The 27,650-nt window shown below is 37.1% G+C and overlaps 1 protein-coding gene across 4 annotated transcripts in view; it reads left to right on the top strand.

The window, feature by feature from the left end:
- hfp (Poly(U)-binding-splicing factor hfp) overlaps nucleotides 1-27,650 on the top strand; it is a 654,778-nt gene that overhangs the window by 331,106 nt on the left and 296,022 nt on the right. For all 4 annotated transcript variants that reach the window (XM_090374213.1, XM_090374209.1, XM_090374210.1 and 1 more), the window contains one exon: nucleotides 8,339-8,552. In XM_090374213.1, coding sequence (XP_090230339.1) covers nucleotides 8,339-8,552 — 214 coding nt within the window. The remainder of the gene's footprint in view (nucleotides 1-8,338; nucleotides 8,553-27,650) is intronic.

Raw genomic sequence — 27,650 nt, 5'->3', positions numbered from 1 at the left:
ACAGTAGTAGTAGTAGTATTAGTAATAGTGGCATGTGATGCAAGAAAACAAGTGTATGGGCTTATGCAGCATCAGCCAAAAAAAAAAAAAAAAAAATCACACCATTCCCTCCAAATGGCTGTCCATTTCCTCCTTAAATTTATTGAACCTATCAACTTCCACAACAACAGATGGAAGTTTGTTCCAGCAATTAACCACCCACTGGATAAAGACACATTTCCGCACATCTTTCAACATCTGTCTTTTCGTAATTTGAATTTATACCCCCTTAGGTTCGTAATCTGAACAACTGGAAGGATCCCATCAGAATTCAGCGTGCTCAACCCATTCAAGGCCTTATACACCTCAATCAGATCACTGCGCAGGTGCCTAGTCTCTAGCCACTGCAATTAGCAGAACTTAAGCCTCTCTTGGTAAGAGGATCCCTTCATTCCCCTTACCAATCTTGTTGCCCTTCTCTGTACATGCTCAAGCTAATCTGCATCCTTCATAAAATCAGGCCTCCAGACCTGTATGCAGTACTCAAGGCACGGCCTGACCATTGCCTTATACAGAGGGACACTCACCTCCTTCTCCTTGCTAGCAAAATTCCTGTATATCATTGACAAAACCCCATGACCTGCCCTGGCAGCCTGTCTGCATTGCTCAGAAAACTTCATATCTGACTGCACAATTACTCCCAGGTCTTTTTCATTTTCTACCACCTTAAGACAGTTGGTATGTTTCTCTGGGGTTATTTCTACCCATATGCAGTACTTTGCATTTGTCAAGGTTAAACTTCAGTTGCCACTTCTTAGCCCATCTGCGCAAATTATCTAGATCCTATTGCAGTAGGACACTGCCATTACTGTCATTAACAACCCTGCCAACCTTTGTATCATCTGATACATTCATCAATATCATTGATAAATATACAAAACAACAGAGGACCCAACACCGAACCCTGTGGGACTCCACTAATAACATTAGTCCACGAAGCGCAGCACCCATTAATTACCACCCTCTGTCTTCTCCCACTCAACCATCCTTTCATCCATTGTAGCAACTTACCCTTAATACCATTCTGCTCCAATTTGTACAATAGTCTTCCATGCGCAACAGTGTCAAACGTTGCGCATGGAAGTCCAAATATATGATATCAAAATTATTTTTTGCATCCTTTGTAACCATATCATAATATCCTATCAAATTTGTCAGACAAGACTCTCCCTTAACAAACCCATGCTGTGTCTGAATTATTGCTGCAGTCTTGTCTAGATGATCCTGCAATGCATCTTTAACCAGTGACTCCATTATTTTACCCGGAAGAGAAGTTAAACTAACTGGTCTGTAATTACTCGTGTCACCCTTCGATCCCCCCCTTTGTGAATTGGGGATATATTTGTACATCTCCAGTCCGTGGGGACCTCCCCTGAGTCCAAGGATGCTCTCATAATTTTGGCTAAGGGTTTGCTTAGTTGCTTTGCCGTCTCCTTTAATATAACTGGATAGATCCCATTCACCCCAGGTGCCTTTCTTATGTTTAACTTCAACAATTTCTCCTCCATTTTGCTCTTAGTTATTACAAAATCATTAAGCACCCTGCTACAATTTGATAACCTTCTGCCATTTTCAAACCTTAATAACTCCTCATGTGTGAATGTAGATGCAAAATATTCATTCAGTTTGTTTACTATCTGAGCAGGATCATCAACAGTCGAACCATTGATATCAAAGTGGACCAGTCAGATTCATCCCCTTCCGTTTAGAGTTTATATAAGTAAAGTAATCCTTGCTGTTTTTCTTAGCTTCTTTTGCCAAAGATTTCTCGTAATCTGCCTTCACCTGCCTAACCTCCTTTGTGACCTGATTACAGACTAGCTTATATCTGCCATAATCTTCTGAGTCGCTTGATAATTTATGTGCATCCCATACATTTCTTCTCTGTCACGAGTCTCATTAGTTCATTTGATAACCATTTAGGCCTAAACCTTGAACAATATTTCTTAATAGGTATGAAACTTTTAGTAGCATCCACGATTATTTCCTTGAACACTTCCCACTTAGAATTTACTGTTGGTAACATCGTCAGTTGATCCCACTGTACAGAATTTAAAAACTGTCTGAGACCACTGTACTTCCCTTTACCGAAGCAAAAACCCTTTCCTTTACCCCTGATGGTAATTATATCTTTAAATAAATCCTACATCAGTACACTGTGATCACTGCCACCTAGTGGTTCCTTTATCTGCAGATTCTTGATGCATGAAGAATCACTACTGATAACCAGATCAAGAGTATTACCCTCTCTGGTTGCCTCTCGAACATGCTGCTGCAGAAAACAATCATCTAATAAATCCACAAAAGTCTTACTAGTGTGTGAGTGACCAACCCACAAGTTCCAGTCAATATCTGGGAAGTTAAAACCCCCATTATAAGACATTCTGATTTACTAGCCCACTCTATTTCTCTGTACAATTGTTCATTGTACTCATTCGAGTCCTTAGGCCTATAACACACTCCTACTCTTATTTTTGCTTTCGCAGTGTCACACTAAACTGACTCAACAGTGCACTGTTCATCTGTATGAACTGTGTGCACTTCTTTTGATTTTATGTTTTTCTTAATTAACAGCATAACACCTCCTCCCTTTCTATCCTGTCTATTATTTCTGTACACATTGTACTCTCCAAATTCCAGTTCTGCCTTCCTTATATCTGTGTGACACCATGTCTCTGCTGCTATTCCAACAGTATCTGCCTTTGATGACTTGACGAACACTTCAAATTCATCAAATTTATTTACTATATTTTAGCATTCGTATACATGCAAGTATACATGTACCTATCCTTATTATTAGTTACCCTAACACATCCCATATACCCACCTGTTTCACGATGACTGCCATCAATCCCTGAAACCCCCAGCACCCCTTACTCCAGGTCGCTATTTATTCTAATAGAAGTTGTGCAAGAATCACCTTCACCTCTGCCTGCGGCTACTTTAAACTTTTAGTCTGTGAATCCCCCCAAGCTAGCAGTTTTCCGACCCACCTAACACTGCCTCGATAGCATCAGCAAATATTCTTGCACCCTTTCTATTTAAGTGTATCCCATCCCTGTAGAAGCAGTCTCTCCTGTTAACAAGCACAGACCACACTGCAAAAAATTCTACCCCTTGAGCCTTGCACATTCCCTCCAAGGCCGAATTGATTGATAAGGCTCATCATGTACAAAGGGTACTAGGAAAGTTTTGCAATACAGCTTTGTTTATTTAATTTTTTCAAAGTAATTTCCTCTACATTCAGTACACCTCTCCATCCTCCGAAACCAATCTTTAAACCAGTTCTGCCAAGTTTCACTAGGGGGTAAAGCACACTCGTTGTCCCAACCCCGTAGAAGGTCCTCATCACTGGAAAACCGCCTCCCTTTTAGCTTCATTTTCACATGCGGGAACAGTGCAAAGTCACAGGGAGCAAGGTCTGGACTGTAGGGAGGGTGCTCGAGAAGTTTCAGTCCTGTCGTGGTCAAATATTCGGTGCAGGCTTTGGCGCGGTGAGCTGGAGCATTTTCGTGATGGAGGTACCAGGTGTCCATTCTTGACTTTGGCCGCAGGTTCTTCATAGATCCAATGACTTTAGGCAGGCATTGTTCAGTATACCACTTAGCTGTGACTGTCTTCTGCGTGTCCAAAACGACACGTTCCACAATTCCACTCGATTTGAAAAATACAGCTATCATTTTCTTCTTTACAGATCGGGATTTTCTGACAATTACGGGTGTGTCGTCATCATCAAAGACCCAAACTTTGTTTTGAGCCTTGGTCGGCAGATCGTAATAGTACAGCCAAGTCTCGTCACCTGTCACGATGTTGTTCACATACCGAGATTGTCCCTTATCAAACTTTTTTAACATCTCCCGGCACCAAGTCACACGTTGTGTCAACTGCTCTTCAGTCAGTTGATGCGGCACCCAGAGAGAACAAAGTTTCTTCACGTGCAAATGATCTTACAGAATCGAACGAAGAATTGCAGACACTTTCAAATTTACAGTTATAGCAGTAAAGTCTGCTATAATTGTAAAAGACTTATTTATCAATACAAACTTGATCTCAAACTAGCTAAGAGCAGAAAACTTGCTTCTTGTCCAAATTGTTGAGCAGTCTGGTGTGTTACCACAACTTCTGTCTATTTGTTAACAGGAAAGACTGCTTCTACAGGGATGGGATACACTTCAGTAGAAAGGGTGGAGGAACATTTGTTGGTGCTATTGAAGCAGTGTTAGATGGGTCAGAAAACTTATAGCTTGGGGAGCGAGGGTTTCACCGACTAAACGATTAACAGTGGCCACAGTCAGAGGCAAAAGAGCAAAAGGCAATAGCACTGCTACTATTAGAATGAGCAGCAGCCTCGAAAGCAAGCTGCTGAGGATTTCACCAACTACTGTTAGTCATCGTGGAACAAATAAATAAATGCCCTGTGTTAGGATAATAAGAGTAAGAACAGGTGCATGTATATTTACATGAACAATAATGCTAGGAGTTTAGTAAATAAATTTTATGAGTTTAAAGTGCTGATCAAGACATCAAAGGCAGATGTTGTTGGGCTATCAGAAATGTGGTGTCACACAGATATAAGCAGTGCAGAATTGGAATTTAGGAAGTACAATGTGTACCGGAAGGATAGATGCGGAGGAGGGGGTGATGCTATTAGTTACAAAAGACATAATCTAAGGAAGTTCATCCAGTTGACATAGATGGGCAATGCAATGTTGAGTCAGTTTGGTGTGGCATAAGCACTGGCCTAATGACTGATGAGTACAATGAACAAATGTACAGAGAAATAAAGTGGGCGAGTAAATCAGAATGTCTTATTTTGTGGGTTGGTCACCCACACAATAGCAAGACTATTGTGGATTTATTCAATGACTGTTTTCTACACAAGCGTGCTCAAGAGACAACCAAAGGTAGTAATACTCTTGATCTGGTTATCTGCAGTGATTATTTGTGCATTAAGAATTTGTAGATATAAAGGAACCACTAGGTGACAGTGATCACAGTGTACTGATGTGGAATTTACTTAAAGAGATCACTACCATCAGGGTTAAACGGGAGGTTTTTTTTTTTTTTGTAAAGGTGACTACAGTGGGACCAGCTGATGATGTCAACAACAGGAAATTCTAAATGGGAAGTATTCAAGAAGTTAATCTTGGTAGTTACTAGGCTTTTCATATTAACTAAGAAATACTGTTCAAGGTTTAAGCCTAAATGGATGTCAGATGAACTGAGTAGATGCATGGCAGAGAAGAAAAATGCATGGGATGCATACAAATTATCAGGTGACACAGAAGCCTACAGTAGATATAAGCTGGTCTGTAATCAAGTCACAAAGAAGGTAACTGAAGGCAGTGTATCAGAAATTATTGGCAAAGGTTGCAAAGAAAAACAGCAAAGTCTCCTTTACTTTTATCAACTCTAGAAGGAAGGGAATTAATCAGGTTGCTCCATTTTATAACAATGGTTCGACTGTTGATGATCCTGCTCAGATAGCTGACAAACTGAATAATTATCTTACATCTACATTCACACATGAGGAATTCTGTAGGGAAGTGGAGTACAGAAACTTATTAAATTCTAACAGGGTGCTAAATGATTTTGTTATAACTGAGAGCAAAGTGGAGGAGAAATTGTAGTTAAACATTAGAAAGGCACCTGGTTCACAAGGGGGCGGGGGGGATCTGAGGGTGACACAAGTAATTACAGACCTGTTAATTTGACTTGTGTTCTGGGGAAAATAGTGGGATCACTGGTTAAAGAAGCATTGCAGGATCATCTAGACAAGACTGCAGTAATAGTTAAGGCACAGCATGGATTTGTTAAAGGGAGGTATTGTCTGTCAAATTTGATTAGTTACTATAATATGGTTACAAAGGAACTGGATGCAAAAAATAATTTTGATATCATATACTTGGATTTCAGGAAAACATTGTGGCACTGTTTCATTGCCACAAATTGGAATAGTATAGTATTAAGGGTAAGTTGCTACAATGGATAAAGGGGTGTGAGGGTGGTAATCAATGGATGCTGCTCTTTTTGGACTAATGTTATTGGTGGAGTCCGCAGCGTTCAATGTTGGGCCCGCTGTTTTGTATATTTATCAGTGATATTGATGAAGATATATCAGGATTAATTTCAAACTTTGCAAATGATACCAAGCTTGGCAGGGTTGTTATTGCCAGTGATGGAAGCGTGCTACAGCAACAGAATCTAGAAAATGTGGGCAGGTGAGCTGAGAAGTGTATTATTAATATTGACAAATGCAAAGTACTAGTGTGGGTTGAAGTAACCCCAGAGGAACGTACCGAATGTGTGATACTACACTTAAAGTGTAGAAAATAAAAAAAAACCCTGGGAGTAATTCTGCAGTCAGATTTGAAGTTTTCTGAGCAATGCAGACAGGCTGCCAGAGCAGGTCATGAGATATTGACAGTATCATACCCTATTAGCAAAATTCATATACATGAATTTTGCTAATATGGAAACACTGTGATTATCCCTTTGTATAAGGCAATGGTCAGGCTATGCTGTCAGTACTGCGTACAGGCCTGGAAGCCTCATTTTAGGAATGATGTAGAGTTGCTCGAACATGTACAGAGAAGAAGAAGAAGGAGAGCACCCTAGAATGGGTGCTCTTACAAAGAAAGGCTTAAATTCTGCAAATTGCAGCGTCTGTAGACTAGGCACCTGTGGTGATATGATTGAGGTGATAAGGCCTTGAATGGGTTGAGCACGCTTAATTCTGATGGTATTCTTCCATTTTCTCAGATTACGTACCTGAGGGCATAAATTCAAATTGAGTTTAGACACTTGTAGAATAGAAGTGCAAGGATTCGCCTTTAGCTAGCAGGTGGTTAATTGCCTGAAAAAACTTTGCATCTGTGGAATAGTTTAAATAAATTCAAGGAGGAACTGGACGAACTTTTAGAAGGATTGCATGTGTCAAATTATTTTATGCTTGCTTTCTTGCATCACATGCCTTCATTACTATTCCTACTATTACTATTTGAGTTGAGAAGCAGTAGATTTCTCTTCACTCAGCTTCTTCAGCTTTTCTTGACTATTAATATCATTTTTCCAAAATACATCACGAATATTGCTTTCTCTGCAACTAAATAAACTGAGGTTTTCTTTTCCTCTCTTGGCTCTACTTTTCTTCTAAATAAATGTTCATTCTATACAATTCCATGCTATGATAGAATTTTCCCACTTTTGTGGGGCCCCAAAACCTCTGTCAAGCATGAAGGATCCATTTAAAAAAAAGTGAACTTCTCATTCCTCCTTTAATTATTGATCCACGGGCACTGTTCTTCTGAATTGGCATTTGTATTTCCTGCAAAATATCAACTTCCATTTGCTTTCCGATTCCTACTCACAGAAGCAACTTTTTATTCCAACTCATTCAGCCTTTCTACTTATTTTCCAGAACAGCCTTCCTTCACATGTGTTTCCTGAAAATTATAATCTTCAGAAATTTCGATGTTAACAGCAATATCTTTTGTCTTCTCAGCCTTCACTCACTATGGATGGTAGTATAGGTTCCGATACATTTGTGTTTGGGGTTTAATAGAAAAATCAGTAGTAAGTAGTTTTGGCCGCCAGGAATCACTTGGTGAAGACGTAGACTTCTGTAGCTACTGCAAGCCGATACGTTTTTCTTTAAATTTTATTGTATTTTTGTTTAGTAATAGTAGTAGTAGTAGTGGCATGTGATGCAAGAAAGCAAGTGTATGAGCTTATGCAGCATCAGCCAAAAAAAAAAATCACACCATTCCCTCCACATGCCTGTCCAGTTCCTCCTTAAATTTATTTAGCCTATCAACTTCCACAACGACAGATGGAAGTTTGTTCCAGCAATTAACCACCCGCTGGCTAAAGGCAAATTTCTGCACATCTATCCTACCCCTGTCTTTTCTTAATTTGAATTTATGCCCCCTTAGTTCGTAATCTGAACAAGTGGAAGGATCCCATCAGAATTCAGCGTGCTCAACCCATTCAAGGCCTTCATCCTGCAGTGGATTGAAAATGGCTGATGATTAGTTACTATAATATGGTTATGGCTTCCATAAAAAAAAACAAAAAATTCACAAATGTGACATGACTTAGGAACTTTTTTTTTTTTTTTTTTTTTTCTTCTTGCGAATTAATTTTGGAACTGATGAAAATAAATATTATTTTATTTTAAAATTGTGTCATTGTTATTTTAGAGTAAATTTTTTTTTCTTTTTGTTTAAGTCATATTTGATTTTTAATTTTATATCATTGCCCAATCATTGATATTTTTAATTCTCTGTACTCATTTTAGAGTTTATGTTGGAAGTATTAGCTTTGAGTTGAAGGAAGATACCATTAGACAGGCTTTCTTACCATTTGGTCCTATAAAATCTATAAATATGTCATGGGATCCTGTCACACAGAAACACAAAGGATTTGCTTTTGTAGAATATGAACTTCCAGAGGCTGCTCAACTGGCACTAGATCAAATGAATGGTGTTATGATTGGAGGCAGAAATATAAAGGTATTTGTATTGTATCATAATAACTTGAATGAAAATCCTTTACATTAAAATTGTCAATAATCAGTTCTGATTCCCCTACCCTCCTAGGTGTTAGAGATAAAAGAAAATGTTACATTTGTTGAGTGGGTCGCAAAGTCTCTTAATTTACGTTGAGGTTTATTAGCATTTAAAGTATGTGTATTTTGAATGGATAAATGATGCAATGAAATAGTCTTTTTCTGCCTCCGCAAAAAAATAAATAAAAATATTAAAATAAAATAATTATAATAAATATAATAAGTAAATCCATGAAACAATCAATCCTTCGCCCATTGCCAAATGGGACCATCCAATTCTTTCATTACAATTTTAATTATAATGAAATACAATTTTAATTATAATTTTTCTGCCATTTCAGCTAACCTGTTACTGGTAATTCTGGCATATTTTAATCCTCAAATGTGCTTTCAGTTAAAGGGGGTAAAAAAGTATCCATAATAATTCGCAATTGTTCACATTTTGAAGCCATCTCATTTTCATTCTGTTATGAACATAACTGTGAAAAATCCATTTTCTTATATTAATAAGAATGATGAATTTAAATAAAAGAATAATACATGTACCATTGACAATTTTCACCACCTTTCTTATTTGCATTGATATTAAATTGGTGTTTTTCACCATATGCATATGATTGTTGAGAATAGGCTTTGCTTACTTTACATTTTTCCTATGTGTATGCTAAGAGACTTAGTGGATTTTTTAATAGCAAAATCAAAGAAAAGCATGTGTTAAAAATTATTGGTTCTTTCACCTCTGTGGAGAGAGTAGACAAAGAACAGATAATCACTGAAATTGTGTGAGGTTTCAAAGACAGGTGCACTCATGCACCTGTCTTTGTGCAAATATATTCCACTGAACTTCATGCATGCTGCTAAGTAAACTTGAAGATGCAGCTTATTGCTACTTTTGGAGATTTTACATTTGTGCTTGCATCCTTGTTTCTAATTGCTCCTACCAGTAATAATATACTTCCCTGGCTCATTTTACTGGCCCCCATCAGTTCCTTATGCAACTTAATTAGGTCTCCACTTGTCAACTCAACTTCATCTAGTCTCCACGTGTAAAGTTGCTAAGTTTTGAGCTGCCTTTTTTAATTGTTGCTCATGGGGCACAACAATGTTTAGTTCAGTTCAGAAATAAGAACGTTTTTCTCACTTGCAAAGATGGGATAAATCTTTTGTGGGAAAAAATGTGATTTTTGTCATTTATTCTGATTATCTCCTCTAGACTCTGCAGTTTCCAAGTGATTCATAGAGCGTTTACTCCAAGCCACAGTTCTTCAGTTTAAAAAGCTCTTTATGAAGAAACTATTATTGGGCGTCCTCCAATGGTTGTGAGCTTTAACAGCTTTGCAGAATGTATGGGTTGGCCAACAGAACTTCCTCGCCATTTTTGTGAATTAAGTTCTTTGATCAATAAGAAACTTAGTCTTACGAACTGTAAGCAAGTTTAAGAAAGGCAAACCACCGTTCCCCGCCCCCTCTAAACTAACACCTATGTTTATACCACTTGGTCACTCTAGCTGCACTGCTCCTGCTTCCCCGTGGCAGGGCTCCTGTGAGAAGAAATCCACTCTCTCAGGGCTGAAAGGAGTAAAGATGGACCACAAAGTGTTTCCACCTTTAGAGCTATTGAGCTCAAAACTTGTGATGAATGACACTGGGAATGACTATTCTGAACCCCCTCAAGAGGAGATAACAGCTTTCCTCATCTTGCATTCTCTATCAGATCAGCCGCTGGGTAAATTATCATCTTTCCTTGTGCTGGAATGCATTGAGTCTGCTGCAGGTTTGCCTAAATCAGTTATACGACGCCAGTCAGGTGATCTTCTGATAGAGATTACTCAAGCTCAACATTCTGCAAAGCTGTTAAAGCTCACAACCATTGGAGGACGCCCAATAATAGTTTATCCGCGTGCCACCTTAACTACTCCAAGGGAGCGATAACAGAATGGGACTTATTACTTGTATTAGAGGAGGAAATTATGCAAGAATTGCATGATCAAAAAGTCATCCAAGCAAGAAGAATTATGACCCGAAAAGATGGTACTCTGGTTCCAACAAGGAGCATTATTCTTACTTTTAGCACACCTCACTTACTGACATCTGTGAAAGCAGGCTACTTACCTTACCATACATTCTGAATCCCATCAGGTGCTACAAATGCCAAAATTACAGACACTCACAGATTGCATGTTGAGGTTAAACAGTAACCAATCTGACTGCACTATTACCACTCCACATTGCCCAAACTGTAAGGGTAACCCCCGGATTTTTCAAAAACGTGTGATCTATGGAAGCAAGGGAAAAAAATTCAGAAATATAAAATGACTTACTCAGAGGCAAGAAGACAGATAATCAAAACAAAGACAGAGCTCACATATGCCACAGCAGCTCAGCATTTCCAGTCTGTATGGATCCAGACTTAAGTTCCAGTTCCTCCGAATATATCTATTGCAAACTGGGCACGTTCATTGCTCTCTATTTCAAAACAGTGTCCTACACAACAAACAAGTGAACAAGCCAGTAATACCCCAGTTACCATACTAACCGTTGTTTCCTCAACAATAAAACCAAAAGTGACAGAAACCATGAAACAGCAGTCATCACTCTCAGCGGGAATGGGCATCGATGAACATCATGATTTAGATGATGGCATTTTAGAATTATATGCAACCGATAATATGGACGCGACCTGCCCTGTCTTCCTTAAGAAACAAGCAAAAAACTATCAGAACCGAAAACGACACATAAAACCACATAATGGAAAAAATTCTTCAATGGAATTGCAGAGGCTTTCGGAATACAAAAGACGATTTGCAGGATCTAATCGATCAATATGAACCGGCTAGCATAGCCCTACAGCAAACTCTTTTAAATCCACGAATGTGTCCTTCCTTAAAAAATTATATCCTCTTTAGATGAGATAGGAGTATTGACACACCAGCTCGTGGAGGGGTAGTGAATATGGTCAGAACAACATTCCATTCAAACATGTTTCTCTTCAGACTCCTTTTGAAGTTGTGGCAGTGTGCATTGTAATTGGTATCGCCCTTGCAGTAGCTTTTATATATCTCCCTCCTAATTTCTCTTTCTCTTCAGATGATTTAGAAAACTTAGCCTGCATTCTCAATGGAATTGAAATCAGGTGAATGTGGGGGCCAGGGAAGATGGTTGAAATCTATCTCATATTCTCCAAGACATTCTGGCATCATGCACTATTCAGTTGTCATCCACAAAGTGGGCATCACCTTTGGGATAAAAGTAACATTGCAGGGTGCAGTAGATCAGCCACCATTTCTGTTCTGCTTATTGGGTGACTTTAGGGCTCATCATCTGCTATGGGGATCTCCAACAATTGACAAATGGAGTAAAATAATAGAATCTTGCTTGATTCTCATAACCTTACCCTGTTAAACACTGATGAACCTACCTATATCCATTTTTCTACAAGCTCCATGACTGGCACTTCCGTAGCCAGGTGGGAAGGAGCAGCAGTGCATAGCACATGCTTCTTCATTAGACCGGGGTTCGAGCCTGTCACCACGAAATACGGAGGAAGCGGAAAGGTCAGGGAATGACCACCGCATATCTTGGAGCAATATGGCCTTAGTTGCTAATGCTCCTAAAAACCAAACAACAACAACAACAGCAGCTCCATGACTGCACTAGACCTTTCAATCTGTTCTCCCTCCATATATGCCAATATGGAGCGTAAAGTTCTTGATAACCCACTAAATCAGCGTTTCCCAACTTTTTTTAGTCACGGAACACTTTTCATCTCACAGTATACTGACAGAACACTTTTCATCTCACAATATATAGATGGAATGCTTGCATATTCATGGAACACTTAAAAACACAAGTTTAGCAGGAGCCAAAGAACTGTTGCTAATATTTTATTACATATGACGCACTGTGCATCAGGAGCATCTTTATATCTAACACGTGTAAAGCCAAAATTCAAATAACTGTCATCATACTTTCGTTTTGGTCTTTTATTAGTTGGTTCCTGTTTTTTCACTTCGGATTTTTGGGGAACAAAAGGCTGCGATTGTTCATCCTCACTTTGAAGTGTGACAATATTGTGTTCGTTTTCATCGACTACAGTTGCACTACTAGAAGTACTTCGCTTCTCATTTTAAAGTTCCTTTTTTCAACCACAAATCCATGGTCACATATTTTAATAATAATATTTCAAAATACTAATAATTATCAAAAAAAAATTTAAACAAGGAAGTGAGTTTAGTTATGATATTGGTTCGCTTCCCTCTCTTCTTCAACCCGTGTACTCCAGAGTAAATCTCATATGAATGGCATATTAGTTCATTACATTGCCACTTTTTCGTAGATGGCATTACCTCTACGCATACTTTTCTATTCAAAGCCCTCCAAAATAAAGTGTTTGATTATTAGTCTATGCCAGTAACTGAAAAATAACCAAAATAATAACCAAAAAAAAAAAATGTTAAAAATTATAATGATACAAAAGTGGTGTCCGCTACAAATATGCAAAATTTATTTTTTTATTATTATTTATTTTTTTTTAAATTATTAATTTTGATTTTTCACGGAATACTAGTGTTCCGCAGAATACAGTTTGAGAAACGCTGCGCTAAATAGTGATCATCTACCGATTCTTTGCAATATTCAAACACAAGTAAAATTGTTCCTAATGCAGCGATCGACTTGGAAATTCCGTTCGGCGAGCTGGCATAAATATGCCTCCCTAATCCAGTTTGATGATCAGATAGTCCAGTCCCAGCCCATAGATATTATCACTGATCATATAACCAATCAAATGTCACAAGCCACAAATTCTGCAATTCCTAAATATTTGCCTGGGAAACGCAAACACGGGAGTTACTGGTGGAATCAGGAATGCACACAGGCTAAACAGACAAAAAGAAGAGCTTGGGATTTATTTTGTAAATTCCCTACAACTGCTAAATCTTATTAACTTTAAAAAACTCAAGGCCAAATTCCACCAAATAAGAAGAAAAGCAAAGAATGACATCCGGATAAGTTTTGCTTCCGCCTATAACAAAGACACGGACAATCAACTCATCTGGAAAAAAATCCAAGCTCTTAATCATAAATACATGCAGTCTCCTGCCTCAATTCTAAACTGGAAAGGGCAGGAACTGTACACTCCAACAAAAATAGCAAATGCATTAGCTGAGTCTTTTGCCATGCGGTGTCCACATATAGCCAAACCTTTAAAAAAATTAAGGCATCGACAGAAAAACACAAAATAAGCTTTTTTACTATGGTATTACAACTATTCTATCAGACATTTCACTGGTGCCTCCGTAGCCTGGTGGGCAGGAGCAGCAGTGCGTAGCACACGCTTCTTGATTAGACTGGGGTTTGAGCCCGTGACCACCAAATACGGAGGACGCTGAAAGGTCAAGTGATGACCACCGCATATCCCCGGAGCAATATGGCCTTAGTTGCTAATGCTCGTGAATTTTAAAGCGCCGTGAATATTTTCCGCCATAAAAAAAACATGGGCGTGGCTAAAATTATCTTTCCCGGTCAAAACAGCGCTCAGTGGGTCATGGAAGGTTTCGTCGTTTGCTTTTAATTTATATGCTTATAAATTTATCAATTTATAAATTGATATGCTTACAAAAATGATAAATCTACCGTTTTGCAGTGTAAAACAGACTTTTTCGAGTGTGTTAATGGAAGAAAGTGACTTTATTGTGGACAAGTTCTTTCTAACCCCTACAAAAATATGGCTACGAATAACAAGAGAAATGTGAAAATATCAAAGAAGGTGATGACATTAGCGAATAAAATTGAGTTATTAGATAAAATTTCTAATGGTGAAAGTGCCTCCTCAGTGGCAAAACATTATAAAATCAATGAGTCAACAGTACGATCGATCAAAAAATCGAAAGAAAAAATCCGCCGTAGTGTCCGTGAAAACGTGCTAATTGCTTAAAAAATTTGCTCTGTAACTCGTGATGTTAAATTAGAAAAAATGGAAAAAGCTTTAAATCTATGGACAGAAGACCGAACTCAAAATAAAATTCCGTTAAGTTCACTCATCATTCGTGAAAAGGCAAAACTCCTTTATCAATACTTTAGCGAAACTGGTGATAGCACTGGCGGGATACGTTTTTTTGCTAGCAAAGGCACTGGTTTTAAAGATTTATTTGAAATTTCTAATAAATATTACATTTAATATTAAATTGTTTCTTATTTTCATTTCGATGCCATATGCTTGCATTTCACTATGTGCTGTCTATGTACATAGTCATATTATGAAGGTACATATAATACATACATACATAGACAAAATTTTAGACTAGTTTTTCTTATAAATTTCATACTTTGGAACGGAACCCCTTTATTACTATGGGAGTCAACTCAGTATTCGCGTTTTCGGTATTCGCGACATTTCTCAGGAACGTAACCCCAGCGAATAGCGGGGGTTTGCTGTATTGAGAAAGCCTTTGATTCCACTTGGCGATATGATGTCCTTCAGGATCTTCATTTGTTTGGTTTGAGGGGGCAGTTACCCCAATTTATACAAAACTTCCTACACCACCGAACGTTTCATTTCAGATATATGAACAGTGTATCCAAAACATTTGAACAAGAGGAGGGTGTTCCGCAGTGCAACATTATTCCCAATAAGAATTACTAATATGACATGAAACATACCAAAAACAGTTGAATCACATGTTTGCTGATGACCTCATTATCTCTTGTCAGTCACAAACTATGAATCCTATTGAAAGTCAACATCAGCTATCCATAGCTGGAATAGAATCATGGGTGCAACGGAATGGCTATTCCTTAGCAGAAAATAAAACTATTGCAAGCTCATTTCTTTAAAATACGAAAATTACATCCACATCCTGAAATACTTTTAAAAAAACAGTTCCTCTTACCGTTAATTTTAATTTACTGAGTTTATATCTAGACAATAAACTTAGTTTTGCTACTCATATAGCCTACCTTAGGAAGGTCTGTCTAAAGAAATGAAATATCTTAAAAGCTATCTCCACTAACTGCTTGGGTGCCAATAGACACTCCCGCTAAGATTATGGATAATTTATTTCCCCTGTCATGGAGAGAGGGAGAAAAGGCTTCCTACCAAACAACAACTTTCAGCAACTATATAAAACCCGCACCTTAGAAAACTCAGAGAAACTACATATTTATACTGATGGCTCCAAAACAGATGAAGCTGTAAGTTCTGCAGCTCTGATAACATAATGTTAAAGGCTCCATCATAAGTTTATAATGAACAGGCACAATATGGCCCAAGAGACCCTTGCCAAAAATGCAGTATCTATCCGCAGAATGTATGCAATAAAAATAGCCCTAGATAAAATAACCAAGCCACAATTCAAGCGAGCTCTGATATTCAATGACTTCTTAAGGGCAGTCTCTGCCATTCAATCTGTTACTTCTCCCCAACATCCCATTCTGAAACAGATCCGATCTCATGTATATCAATATGAAACATCCAACCAGGTGGTCACCTTCTACTGGATCCCTGGTCTTGTTGGCATCCCAGGTAATTAATGTGCCGATCATGCTGTTAAAAATCCTGATAGTGGATCATTCTGCCATCCGAAAGTTCCATACACTGATTATAAATTCACTATTAAAGCAGCATGTAGGATTGAATGGTATGAACTGTGGCAACCAAGTGAATAATAAATCTGCTAAATATTTCAGATAAAAAAAAGAACCTCAGCTGTGGACTTCTAGTTTCATGAAAAGAAGGTGAGAACAATTCATTTTGGGAAGACTATGAATCGGTCCTTCCTATATAACTCATCTGTTTTTGCTTATGGGGAAAAACCCTCCTCAGTGTTCTATGTCAATCTCAATTAACTATCAAACATATCCTCATAGAATGCCCTCAATATTCAAGTACCCGAAAATCCAGTTTTTGTACTCTATCCAACTTTCTGGAACCTCTAACTTTACCACACATAATTGGCAATAATGCAAATCTTGAAGCACTGTTTCAATACTTGATAAGCATAAATATATATAATCACCTCTGATAACATAATATTAAAGGCTCCATCATAAGTTTATAATGAACAGGCACAATATGGCCCAAGAGACCCTTGCCAAAAAATCCTCAAACACAACAACAGCAACCTGACTGCAGTATTCCATCTGCAGTCTTGTTACTGTCTCAAATAGAGAAAGAAGGGCATTACTTTCCCTACTGGTCAAAGCCAGATGATTGCTAGGACACATCCATTTATCTTGTTTTGTTTTGTTTGTATTTTAGGAGCATTAGCAACTAAGGCCATATTGCTCCGTAAAATGCGGTGGTCATTCCCTGAACTTTCCGCATCTTCCATATTTGGTGGTGACGGGCTCGAACCCCAGTCTAATCAAGAAGCGTGTGCTACGCACTGCTGCTCCTTCCCACCTGGCTACGGAGATGCCCATTTATCTTGGGTGTTCCCATTTAGTTGTATCATAACTCCTATATCTTTTCATCCTGAATTACCATTAAATTCCCCCACCTCATGCCATATTTTACTCTATGCAAAACCTTTACTTTTTTTTGTATGGTCACTCAAACAAACATGACAGGTTTAAGAAACTGTGGTACTTTAGTATTGTGTTGTTGTTATTTGGTTTTTAGGAGCATTTGCAACTAAGGCCATATTGCTCTGGGGATATGCGGTTGTCACGGGCTCGAACCCTGATCTAATCAAGAAGCGTGTGCTACACTGCTGCTCCTGCTCACCTGGCTATGGAGGCACCTAGTATTGTGTGGGTAAAAGGTTGACAAGAGAATATACCTGCTAAAAAGCAGAAGGGGTAAATAAGAATAAGTCTAGGAAACAGAGCATGCAGAGACTTTGTAACAGATGGATCATTAATTAACTTGACTGCAATGTTCAACATTAAGTCTGATATACCTTCATCATTATCTTTGATAAATACACAAAACAACAGTGTGCCCAGCACCGAACCCTGGGGGACTCCACTAATAACATTACCCCATGAAGACCATGAGAAGCAAAAATAAAAGTAGGAGTGTGTTATAGGCCTAATGACTTGAATGAGTACAATGAACAATTGTACAGAGAAATAGAGTGGGCTAGTAAATCAGAATGTCTTATAATGGGGGATTTTAACTTCCCAGATATTGACTGGAATTTGTTGAACTTGTTGGTAAGAGGATCACTGAAGGGATCCTCTTACCAAGAGAGGCTTAAGTTCTGCAAATTGCAGTGGCTGGAGACTAGGCACTTGTGCGGTGATCTGATTGAGGTGTATAAGGCCTTGAATGGGTTGAGCCTGCTGAATTCTAATGAGATCCTTCCACTTGTTCAGATTACAAACCTAAGGGGGGATAAATTCAAATTAAGAAAAGGCAGATGTTGAATAGATGTGCAGAAATTTGCCTTTAGCCAGCGGGTGGTTAATTGCTGGAACAAACTTCCATCTGTCGTTGTGGAAGTTGATAAGTTAAATAAATTTAAGGACAAACTGGACAGACATTTCCAGGGAATGGTGTGTGTGTTTTTTTTTTTTTTTTTTTTTGGCTGATGTTGCATAAGCTCATACACTTGCTTTCTGGCATCACATGCCACTACTACTACCACCAGAATCTGTTGATTACCACTCTGTCTTCTCCCACTCATCCACCATTTTATCCATTGTAGCAACTTACCCTTAATACCATACTCCTGCAATTTGTCCAATAGTCTTCCATGTGTACCAGTGTCAAAAGCTTTCCTGAAATCCAAGTATATGATTTCCGAATTATTTTTTGCATACAGTTATTTTGTAACCACATTATAACATCCATTCAAATTTATCAGACAAGATTTTCTCTCAACAAACCCATGCTGTGTCTGAATTATTACTGCAGTCTTGTCTAGATGATCTTGCAGTGCATCTTTAACCAGTGACTATTATTTTCCTCGGAACTGAAGTTAAACTAATGGTCTGTAATTACTCATGTCACCCTTAGATCCTCTTTATGAATTGGGGATACAATTACACAACTCGTCCATGGGGACTTCCCATGAGTCCAAGGATGGTCTCATAATTATGGCTAAGGGTTTGCTTACTTCCTTTGCCGCCTCCTTTAATATAACTCGATAGATCCCATCCACCCCAGGTGTCTTTCTTATGTTTAACTTCAACAATTTCTCCTCCACTTTGCTCTCAATTGTTACAAAATCATTAAGCAACCTGTTGCAGTTTAATAAACTTCTAGCGTTTTCCTTCCTTTATAACTGTTCATGTGTGAATGTAGATGTAAAATATTCATTCAGATTATCATCTCTCTGAGCTATGTCATCAACAGTCAAACCATTGATATAAAGTAGACCAATCTGACTCATCCCCTTCCTTCTAGAGTTTATGTAACCAAAGAAGTCCTTGCTGTTTTTCTTAGCATCCTTTGCCAAAGATTTCTCTTAATCTGCCTTTGCTTGTCTAACTTCCTTTGTGACTTGATTACAGACTAGCTTATAACTATCATAGGCATATCAAGAAGTTAACTATCATATCAAGAAGTTAATTGTTTGTGCAGAGTAGGGTGTTTACAATCTAACTTCCTTTGTGACTTGATTACAGACTAGCTTATAACTATCATAGGCATATCAAGAAGTTAACTATCATATCAAGAAGTTAATTGTTTGTGCAGAGTAGGGTGTTTACAATCTGGAAAGTGTATTGTGGCAATCACCAGACAAACTGGATACAATTTCCAGCTGGTGGAAGTTCATTAATATACAGGAGGGTGGGAGAAACAAGTATTAGTTGAGAATTTAGAAGACATCTATCTAACGTCTCCTGAAATGAGCAGATGGAGAGGAACTATTGAGCTACCCAATTTCAAAAAACAAAAGGCAAACCATAACGTGGATATTGTTTAAAAGCCCTATAAGCCATAGATCTATCAAGAGTAACTGCTTGAGGTGTACTTGAAAGTTCTCGTCACCAGTCTTTTCCACTGGATTTTTCCAACAATGAGTAAGATAAGCCAAGATGTGACCAGTGGCTCAAAAATGATTTTAATATTGGCAAACATTGATCAGATTGAATCTATCCAGTTATTGTAAGAGTATATGATGTAATTCATGGAAGTGATTTCACCACCCATGTTTTGAGCTTTAGTGTAATCAGAAAATGAAGCTGGAGGTTTGAATACAAACTAATCATGATAAGCTCTCATCTTCTCATGTATACTATTATTATTTATCTTAGTACATTTATAATCTCATCCTTTACCCCGACCTTTGTTTTACAAAGATCAGGGTAAAGGATGAAAATGTAAAATGGAATTAGGTATAAATGATTTAATGCCTAAGAGTAATTTCACTCACAGTATCTCAGCGAATGTCAAAAAGAGAAGATTGAAAACCCTTTCAAGATGAGTTAAAGAGGAATAAAAATCATACATTCCATCCCATTTTGTATTCTTTTCCTTTATTCAAAACTTACTTTTCCAATAAAGAGACAATCCAAAGTTGTTTTGGTTACCAAGAGGTCCACTAATATTAACTGTATACTATGAATGGCTGTTTGTGACACAAAGTTCAAGGATTTTAGGTATATTATTAGAATTGTCTGCTTTTCTATTATGTAAATAAAGTTGTGTAAGGAGTCTAATAGTTGCACAGAACAGCCATGGACTGTTCTGTGCAACTAGTAAATTAAAGCCAGCTGGTTTTGAAGGCCAAACATCACCAAGGAAAATTACTCCACTTTTAGGAAAGTTAATTTGGTTAGCATTGTATTCTTCTGTTGAAAAGAATGTCAAAGGAGTTCTGTGTGATTTTTGTTGCTGGGATAACCATAGAGAGGGCAGATGAATTCCGTATGGAAATAGAGATTTTGATAAACTATCATCAGAGTGGACATATAGATCAGTACCAACTTAAAGTATTAGTAATGATAGGATGAATAATTAATGTAAATGAGATAGTTGCTGGCTGACAAATCCATATAATTAATAAGATTCTGTCAAAAAAAGTGGGGAGGGGGGAATGGAAATCATTGAGAATGGAACCAAGGCATATATTTGGAAAGTGAATTATGAAATTTCTGGGAGGTTTAGATCATTTCATAGATAAGTTTGTTCTATTAGCTTGACTGTTTATGATATTTTAAGGTAGAATAGAAGTTGGGAGTAAAATATTTTATTGACTGCTGAAATTTTTGGATGTGGCATACACAGTGCAAAAACAATCCCAGCTCCTTTAGGTAACACGAACTCAGAAGTGCCTCCCTCAGATCAGAATTAGCTTATTAGATCTCACAGTGTTGCTTGTTATAAGTGCATAAGATGTGATTCATGCTACATCATTGAAGAGAAGGAGACATGCCAGAGTTTTTTTTTTTTTTTTTTGGAGACCAAACAAGAGTTTCATCACCTCAGGCATCCTCTAAGGAAAGTGGTGGTATTGCACCAAGTAATGAGAGCCACTTCTCACCTAGTACTGCCTATGACATAGGTGACCAGATATTCTTCTCTGTGATCTGGATGACACTCTACTTGCATGTTTATATTGTTTCACACCTGGTTGGTCTCGTCCAATATTTTAAATGTGGTGCTTTTTAGGCCTTTTACATGGGAATATACCAAGAGATACTAATAGTACTGCCATCAAAAGTGCAGGCAGAGGATTTGTTTGTGGTAAAATGGCTGGACTTCTTTGAATTTCCATCCCTTTGACTCTTAAGTGTGAATACAGTTCCTTCAAATTAAATTATCGAAGGAGAGTCTGAGCTCTCATCTCTGGAAAAATGTCTACAGCATCTAAGTAACAACGCTTTAATCATTGGCTGCTATTTCCAGCCATGCATGTAATTAGTTCAAATCACTTTGAAGCAGCATGGCCTGCTTCTGGTTATTAACCACTGGTTATTAATCAGCAGGTTGGTAGAATCCCGTGTACTACCCTCATCAAAAAAAATGTCTCCCAGCACTGATCTCTGAGGGAGAATCATTTTGAAGAATGCTCATGTATGACATTCTCTCTCCCCTCCCTCCCTCTCTCTATATATATATATATATATATAGAGAGAGAGAGAGAGATGGGAGGTATGTAAATATGTATATAATTATCCCACGGGCTGTTATGCTGTAGAAAGGTTATACCAGTCCTTGTCCAGTGGATAACATTTAAAAAAAAAAAAAAATGTAATTCTTACATTGTATTTACCTAAACATCTATATAGGCATTCACTATAATCCCTAACCATTGATTACAAATTGAATACAGGTTGCATAATCACAAATTAACCCTCCCTTAAACAAATATTATTATGAAAAACAGACCAACCAATAAATCAGACCAGAGCAGCTCCCGGGCAACCTGCACATCCTGTCTCGCACCAACCTGCAGTAATACTGATGAAATAGTATGAACCAGAGCTGTAATGCTCAATACGTTCTACGTTGGTATCAATATTTGTAAAATAATAAGAGAAGTTTACTTCAATATAGTATGTAGAACACTTCCGTATGACACTCTCCAGAAATTAAAACAAAAAAAATTGAAAATCTTACATTAGAGTAACAAATAATTAATTAAAAATCAATTTAACATAATTAAAAATCAATTTAACGCAATTAAAATATGAAGATTAATTAAAAGAATTTAATGAAAAAATTGCAAAACGATTTTCCTTCCTGAAGCTGACAACACTTTTCAACCATATGTCGTGATCACAGGAATGAATATTACCGAATGAGGGCGAGCATGAAACTTAAATAGTGATTATTTTTTTTCGCGCATGCGTGTAAATCCCACGAATCGGAGATCAGATATGGCCGCCGAACATTAACAGAATTCTCGTGTAATTTAATTTCTACTGTTTCTGCAATTAATAGTCGTGTATAATTATGTTGGACACTAAGTATTTTGGTCTCGTTAAATAAAAAAGTATGTTTTTCGTTAACGGCATGAAAGGCTAATTCTGACGCTGCTGAACAAGAAGCACGAACTGAGGCCGCATGTTGATTAATAAGAATATTCAGAGGAAAACCTGTCGAACCTTGGTAAGATGAGTCACAATCACCACAAGAAATGTATACCAGGTCATTAATTTGTGTTGCGAATGAGGAAAATACCGAGCGATTGTTCAGTATAGTGTGTAATTTCCATATTGGCCTGGCCATAGTTTTAAATTCAGTATCTTTAAAGAATCTGTTAAGCTGTTTGTGCCACTGTTCAACATATGGGACAGAAATATAGTATTTTTTGATATTAATATTGTTATTTGGTGTAGTATTTTGTATCTTATCCTTAGCTTGTACCCTAATTCAGTTTATTGTGGCAAGGAGATAATCCCTGTTTAAGGATCTGCTGGTTAATATTTGTATTTCTGTGCCCAAAGCAGATTCGTCGTTGAATATTTATAGACATTTAGAAATTGATTAAAGATAATCGATCTTTTGTAGGTGAACGGGCGATAGCTGTTATAATGTAGAAGCATACCAGTGTGTGTTGGTTTTCGATCGACGTTAAATTGGATTTTATTCGAGTCCCAAATAAGCGTGAAATTTAGAAAATTTAATGACTTTGTATCTGTATCCTTCCTTTCCAATGTAAATTTGAGTCTAGAATGAATATTATTAAACGAATGTAAAATGTCTTAGATAGTACTACTATCAGTAATAATTAGAACATCGTCTAAATACCTCCCTTTGTATGTGATATGGGGTAGAAAAGGCATCAAATGTATATGCTCAATTGTCCAAATACCGCCCATAGTATATGATACTGGGAAGCCAGGTTAATCGTAATGCTAAGGTATATATCATGGCTGATCCCAAGAGAGGCGGATGAATGATAGATAATAAGAAATATAGATAGTAAAAACATATAGGTAGTAAAAAATTACTAAAAATCATTGAAAGTTGAAATCATGAGATGGAGCAGACTGTCAGGAATCATACAATGCCTGATGTCACTTCTACATACCATATAGTCATTGAAACAAGCTCGTAGCATTCTTTCTCTCCTCGCAGTGCACCGGACGACCATCCCCACTTCTCCGGCTTGCAGAAACTGTAAGTATGATTCCTGACAGTCTGCTCCATCTCGTGATTTCAACTTTCAATGATTTTTAGTAATTTTTTACTACCTATATTTCTTATTATCTATCATTTCTCCGCCTCTGTCTGGTCAGCCCTGGTATATACGTTAGCTTTACGATTGACCTGCTATCTTTTTACCACATGCTACGTATATTTCATGTTAGAAACAGAGGCCTTACTTTTTGCTGCATTTTGATTGATTTTGATGGCTAGTCCTCCTTACTGACATTGAAATCATCTGAAGTACAGCACTAATTACTACTAACTAGAACATCATCTAAATACCTCCCATTGTAGGTGATACAGGGTAGAAAAGGCATCAAATGTATATTCTCAATTGTCTAAATACCTCCCATAGTATATGATGCTCAATTGTCCAAATACCTCCCATAGTATATGATACTGGGAAGCCAGATTAATCGTAATGCTAAGGTATATATCATGGCTGATCCCAAGAGATAATAATAAAAATAAAAATAGTCAAAAAAAAATAAAAAGTCTTGTCTGACTTTTTATTTTTGATATTTTTGACTTTTTGTGTTGCAGGTTCGAATTGTGTTATTTTATGACTGCCTTTCCATGTTATCTAACCTGTTGGTTGATTACACTGCCTGCTGTTCTCTCTCTCTCCACACTAAAGGCATAACCTCCTGTTTTTTATATATTTATTTATTGTCATTGGGTGCCTTCTACTCTACATAGTAGTAACCCAGGTCTGTATTCCTTCATATATTCCTCTTATTACAACTCCTGTCCCTAATACTTCTATTCTATATATATATATATATATATAAATATAAAAAATATTATCACTAATATTCAAATAAATTTGATAATTTAAACAACTGATATATTCAGGACAGGACAAATTAATGCCATCAGAAATGATTGAACATTACATAAGCCCGCGAAAATTTGAGAAATTTATATTCATTTCAAACGATATAGCTTAAGATAAAGGTATGTAACCATAATCAACAAAGGGCACTAACAGTCTCAATATATGGTGAAGTCATACTAATTCCAATATTAACAAAATAAACAAACAATATTACCATAATGTCATTATCGAATAAGCCTTACATCGAAAGGCATGTCAACTGGGGGGCGCCTCTGTAGCCAGGTGGATGCAGAGGATACGGAAAGGTCAGGGAATGACCACCGCATATCCCCAGAGCAATATGGCTTTAGTTGCTAGTGCCTCTCAATATATGTCATCAATAACAACATGAGCTATCTGTTTCTGTTAGTTACGTGCCATCCTCACCATATTAATATATATTAAATATAGTATTTATAATAGCTTGAAGATTAAATTTAAGTAGCTAAATGTGCTAAAGTTGGAATACACCATATTAATATATACTGAATATAGTATACATAATAGCTTTAAGATTAAATTTAAGTAGCTAAATGTGCTAAAGTTGAAAGTTGGAAAATATGATATATAGCCAGGACACGGCTATTTCCTGGCTATGTGTCATATTTTCATCATTCAGATTCAGACTGTATTCAGATTCTACATATTTGGCATCCCCTGATTTCGACCTCTTGCTAAAATTCCCCTCCCATATCTGAATATAGTGTTATTTATTTACTTGTACAGCAGGCCCTCATTGTAACGCGGTTCACTCTACGCTGATTCGCTATAATGCTGGATTAATTTAGGTTATATTATAACCCAAATCTCACTCTAACGCTGTCACAAATCACTATAATGCTCTTTTACTCATGTATGTATGGAATTTTTGGCATGTTTAACGAAAACGTTTCATCTGATGTAGTCAATAGCTTGAAAATGAATAGCAGTTCCCCATTGTGACTTGTTACAATCAACATTTTAAAAAATGATCTAGTATATTGCTTTTAATATTTGCGTTATATGCATTTATACGAAGTCTAGTCATCACTCGGTACAGAGTTAGACATCATCCGTAACGGACAGTTTACTCGAACATTGTATCATAATCAATGCAGCGCAGTTACATTTTCCAAGATTAATAATGACGGATAAGAATTAAAAAGAAACAACGTCTGGATGCAGTACGAAGTCTACTAAGGTAATGAAAATACTGAATTTGAAAATTAAATTATATGTTTTGAAGTGAATTGATTCCGTTCAGCGATAAGTGGATGTGTGCAATAATTTAGGACTGGTGGTTTCAACTATAAGAACAATTATAAAAAATAAAGAATTAATTTTAGCAGTGGGAAAGACAGCTCTTCCACTGCAAGCAACTAGGCCGACTATTATAATTGAAATGGACAGACTTCTAGATAATTTTATTGAAGATAATATCCAATGCACAATTCTGTTAAGTTAAATATTATTAAAGAAAAAGCGATTGGCTTATATGATGATCTGAAGAAAGCTCACCTTAAAAAAAAAAAAAAAAAAAAAAAAAAAATGTGGAACCATTTAAAGATAGATTTAAAATCCAGGCAGAAGCCACAAGTGCAGATCGAGGAGCCGAAACTTTCAAAAAAGAACTTCTAAAAATTATTGAAGAGTGGTGTTAAACTTCTCAAGTTTTTAACATAGATGAAGCAGGACTTCTTTGGAAATGAATGCCTAAAAGAAGTTTCATATCGAAAGAAAAAAAAAAAAAAAACATGCCAAGCTTCAAAAGCGGCAAAGGATCGGTTGACTTTATTGTGGGGATTTTAAAGTAAAACCCCTTTTAGACTAGGAAGACAGCCAAAGTACAACCAAAAATCAACCAAAGTTCTCGACAGCCCAGGACCGTCGGATTAATAAATTCATGATTTTGATACGTAATGTAGTTAGTTACCACATAGTTATATGCGTATATAATGGAGAATATTTTATGTGTACAAATTTTTAATATTAAATATTTTGACCGACATTTGTGTGTCTTTTCACTACCATTTATTACTGATTAGGAAATATCCTAGAGCATAGAGTGTGACTCAAAAATACATATGTTACATTACAGGAATACGGTGCTCGCTTACCGCTCTGGTTTACGGGAATGAATTATCAGCGGTAAGCGGGGGTCACCTGTATATTCCTTTTTTTTTTTTTTGTTTTTTGGTACTAGGTTTTTCAGATTCTTTCATCTGTTTAACCACTACTTCACTTCCACTTTCTACTATCCCTTAAACTTCTCTTAGTTCTGGCACCTTGTGTAGTTTTAATTTCCATTTTCACAGACACTATTTATTCTACAAACCACACATTATTTATTTATATATATATATATATATATATATATATATACACACACACACTGGTGTTCAAAGAAAGTGCATCACCCCTTAAAATTGTAATTGTCGTCCAAATAACGTAAGTATATTCCAATATTTCTTACAGATTGCATCAGATAAGATTATCACACATAGGTGATGATGTAATATTGCAAGCGCTGTTACTTTCACCTATATAAGCATGCTTGCAAGAGTTGCAGTCATTCCTTGCTTAGGTCAGGATGGCGAGTTACGTGCAGTTGACACCATGAACGAAGAGTGCTATTGTTGCTTTACGTGAGAAAGGTTTTTTCTTCCCATCATATTACGAATGGAGTCTCTTGTAATCAGTTGACAGTGAGCAGATTTCTTTCCAAACTCAAGAATACTGGTTTTGCTGAGAGAGGGAAAAAAAGGAACTCGACACAAACGAGTCTCTATGCCAAAAGTGCACCACGTTTTGAAGCGCTTACAGCTTAAAGCCATAAAGCTTTTTCGTCTGAGCTGAAAAGAGAATGGAAAGAACATACAGGAGTGGTAGTAAGTGCAGTAACAATCAGAAGATGCCTCTTCAAAAATGGACTCGTAGCCCATCGTCCTAAGAAGAAGCCCCTCATACAAAAAATGAAAAAGACCCGAGCAGTGGAATTCAGCTATTTTCTAAGATGAGAAGAAATCAACCTGCATGGCTCTGATGGTAGACAAATGATTTGCCATAGACGTGGTGAAGAATACCATCCAGACTGTATGGTGTCTACAGTGAAATTCCTTACCAGCCAAATGATATGG

The sequence above is a fragment of the Mastigoproctus giganteus genome, chromosome 5 (assembly GCF_048544385.1).
Source record: "Mastigoproctus giganteus isolate SK-2022 chromosome 5, ASM4854438v1, whole genome shotgun sequence".
In the NCBI taxonomy this organism is placed as follows: Eukaryota; Metazoa; Arthropoda; class Arachnida; order Uropygi; family Thelyphonidae; genus Mastigoproctus; species Mastigoproctus giganteus.
The sequence above is the reverse complement of the archived record's forward strand: the minus strand, read 5'-3'. Positions and strand labels throughout refer to the sequence as shown.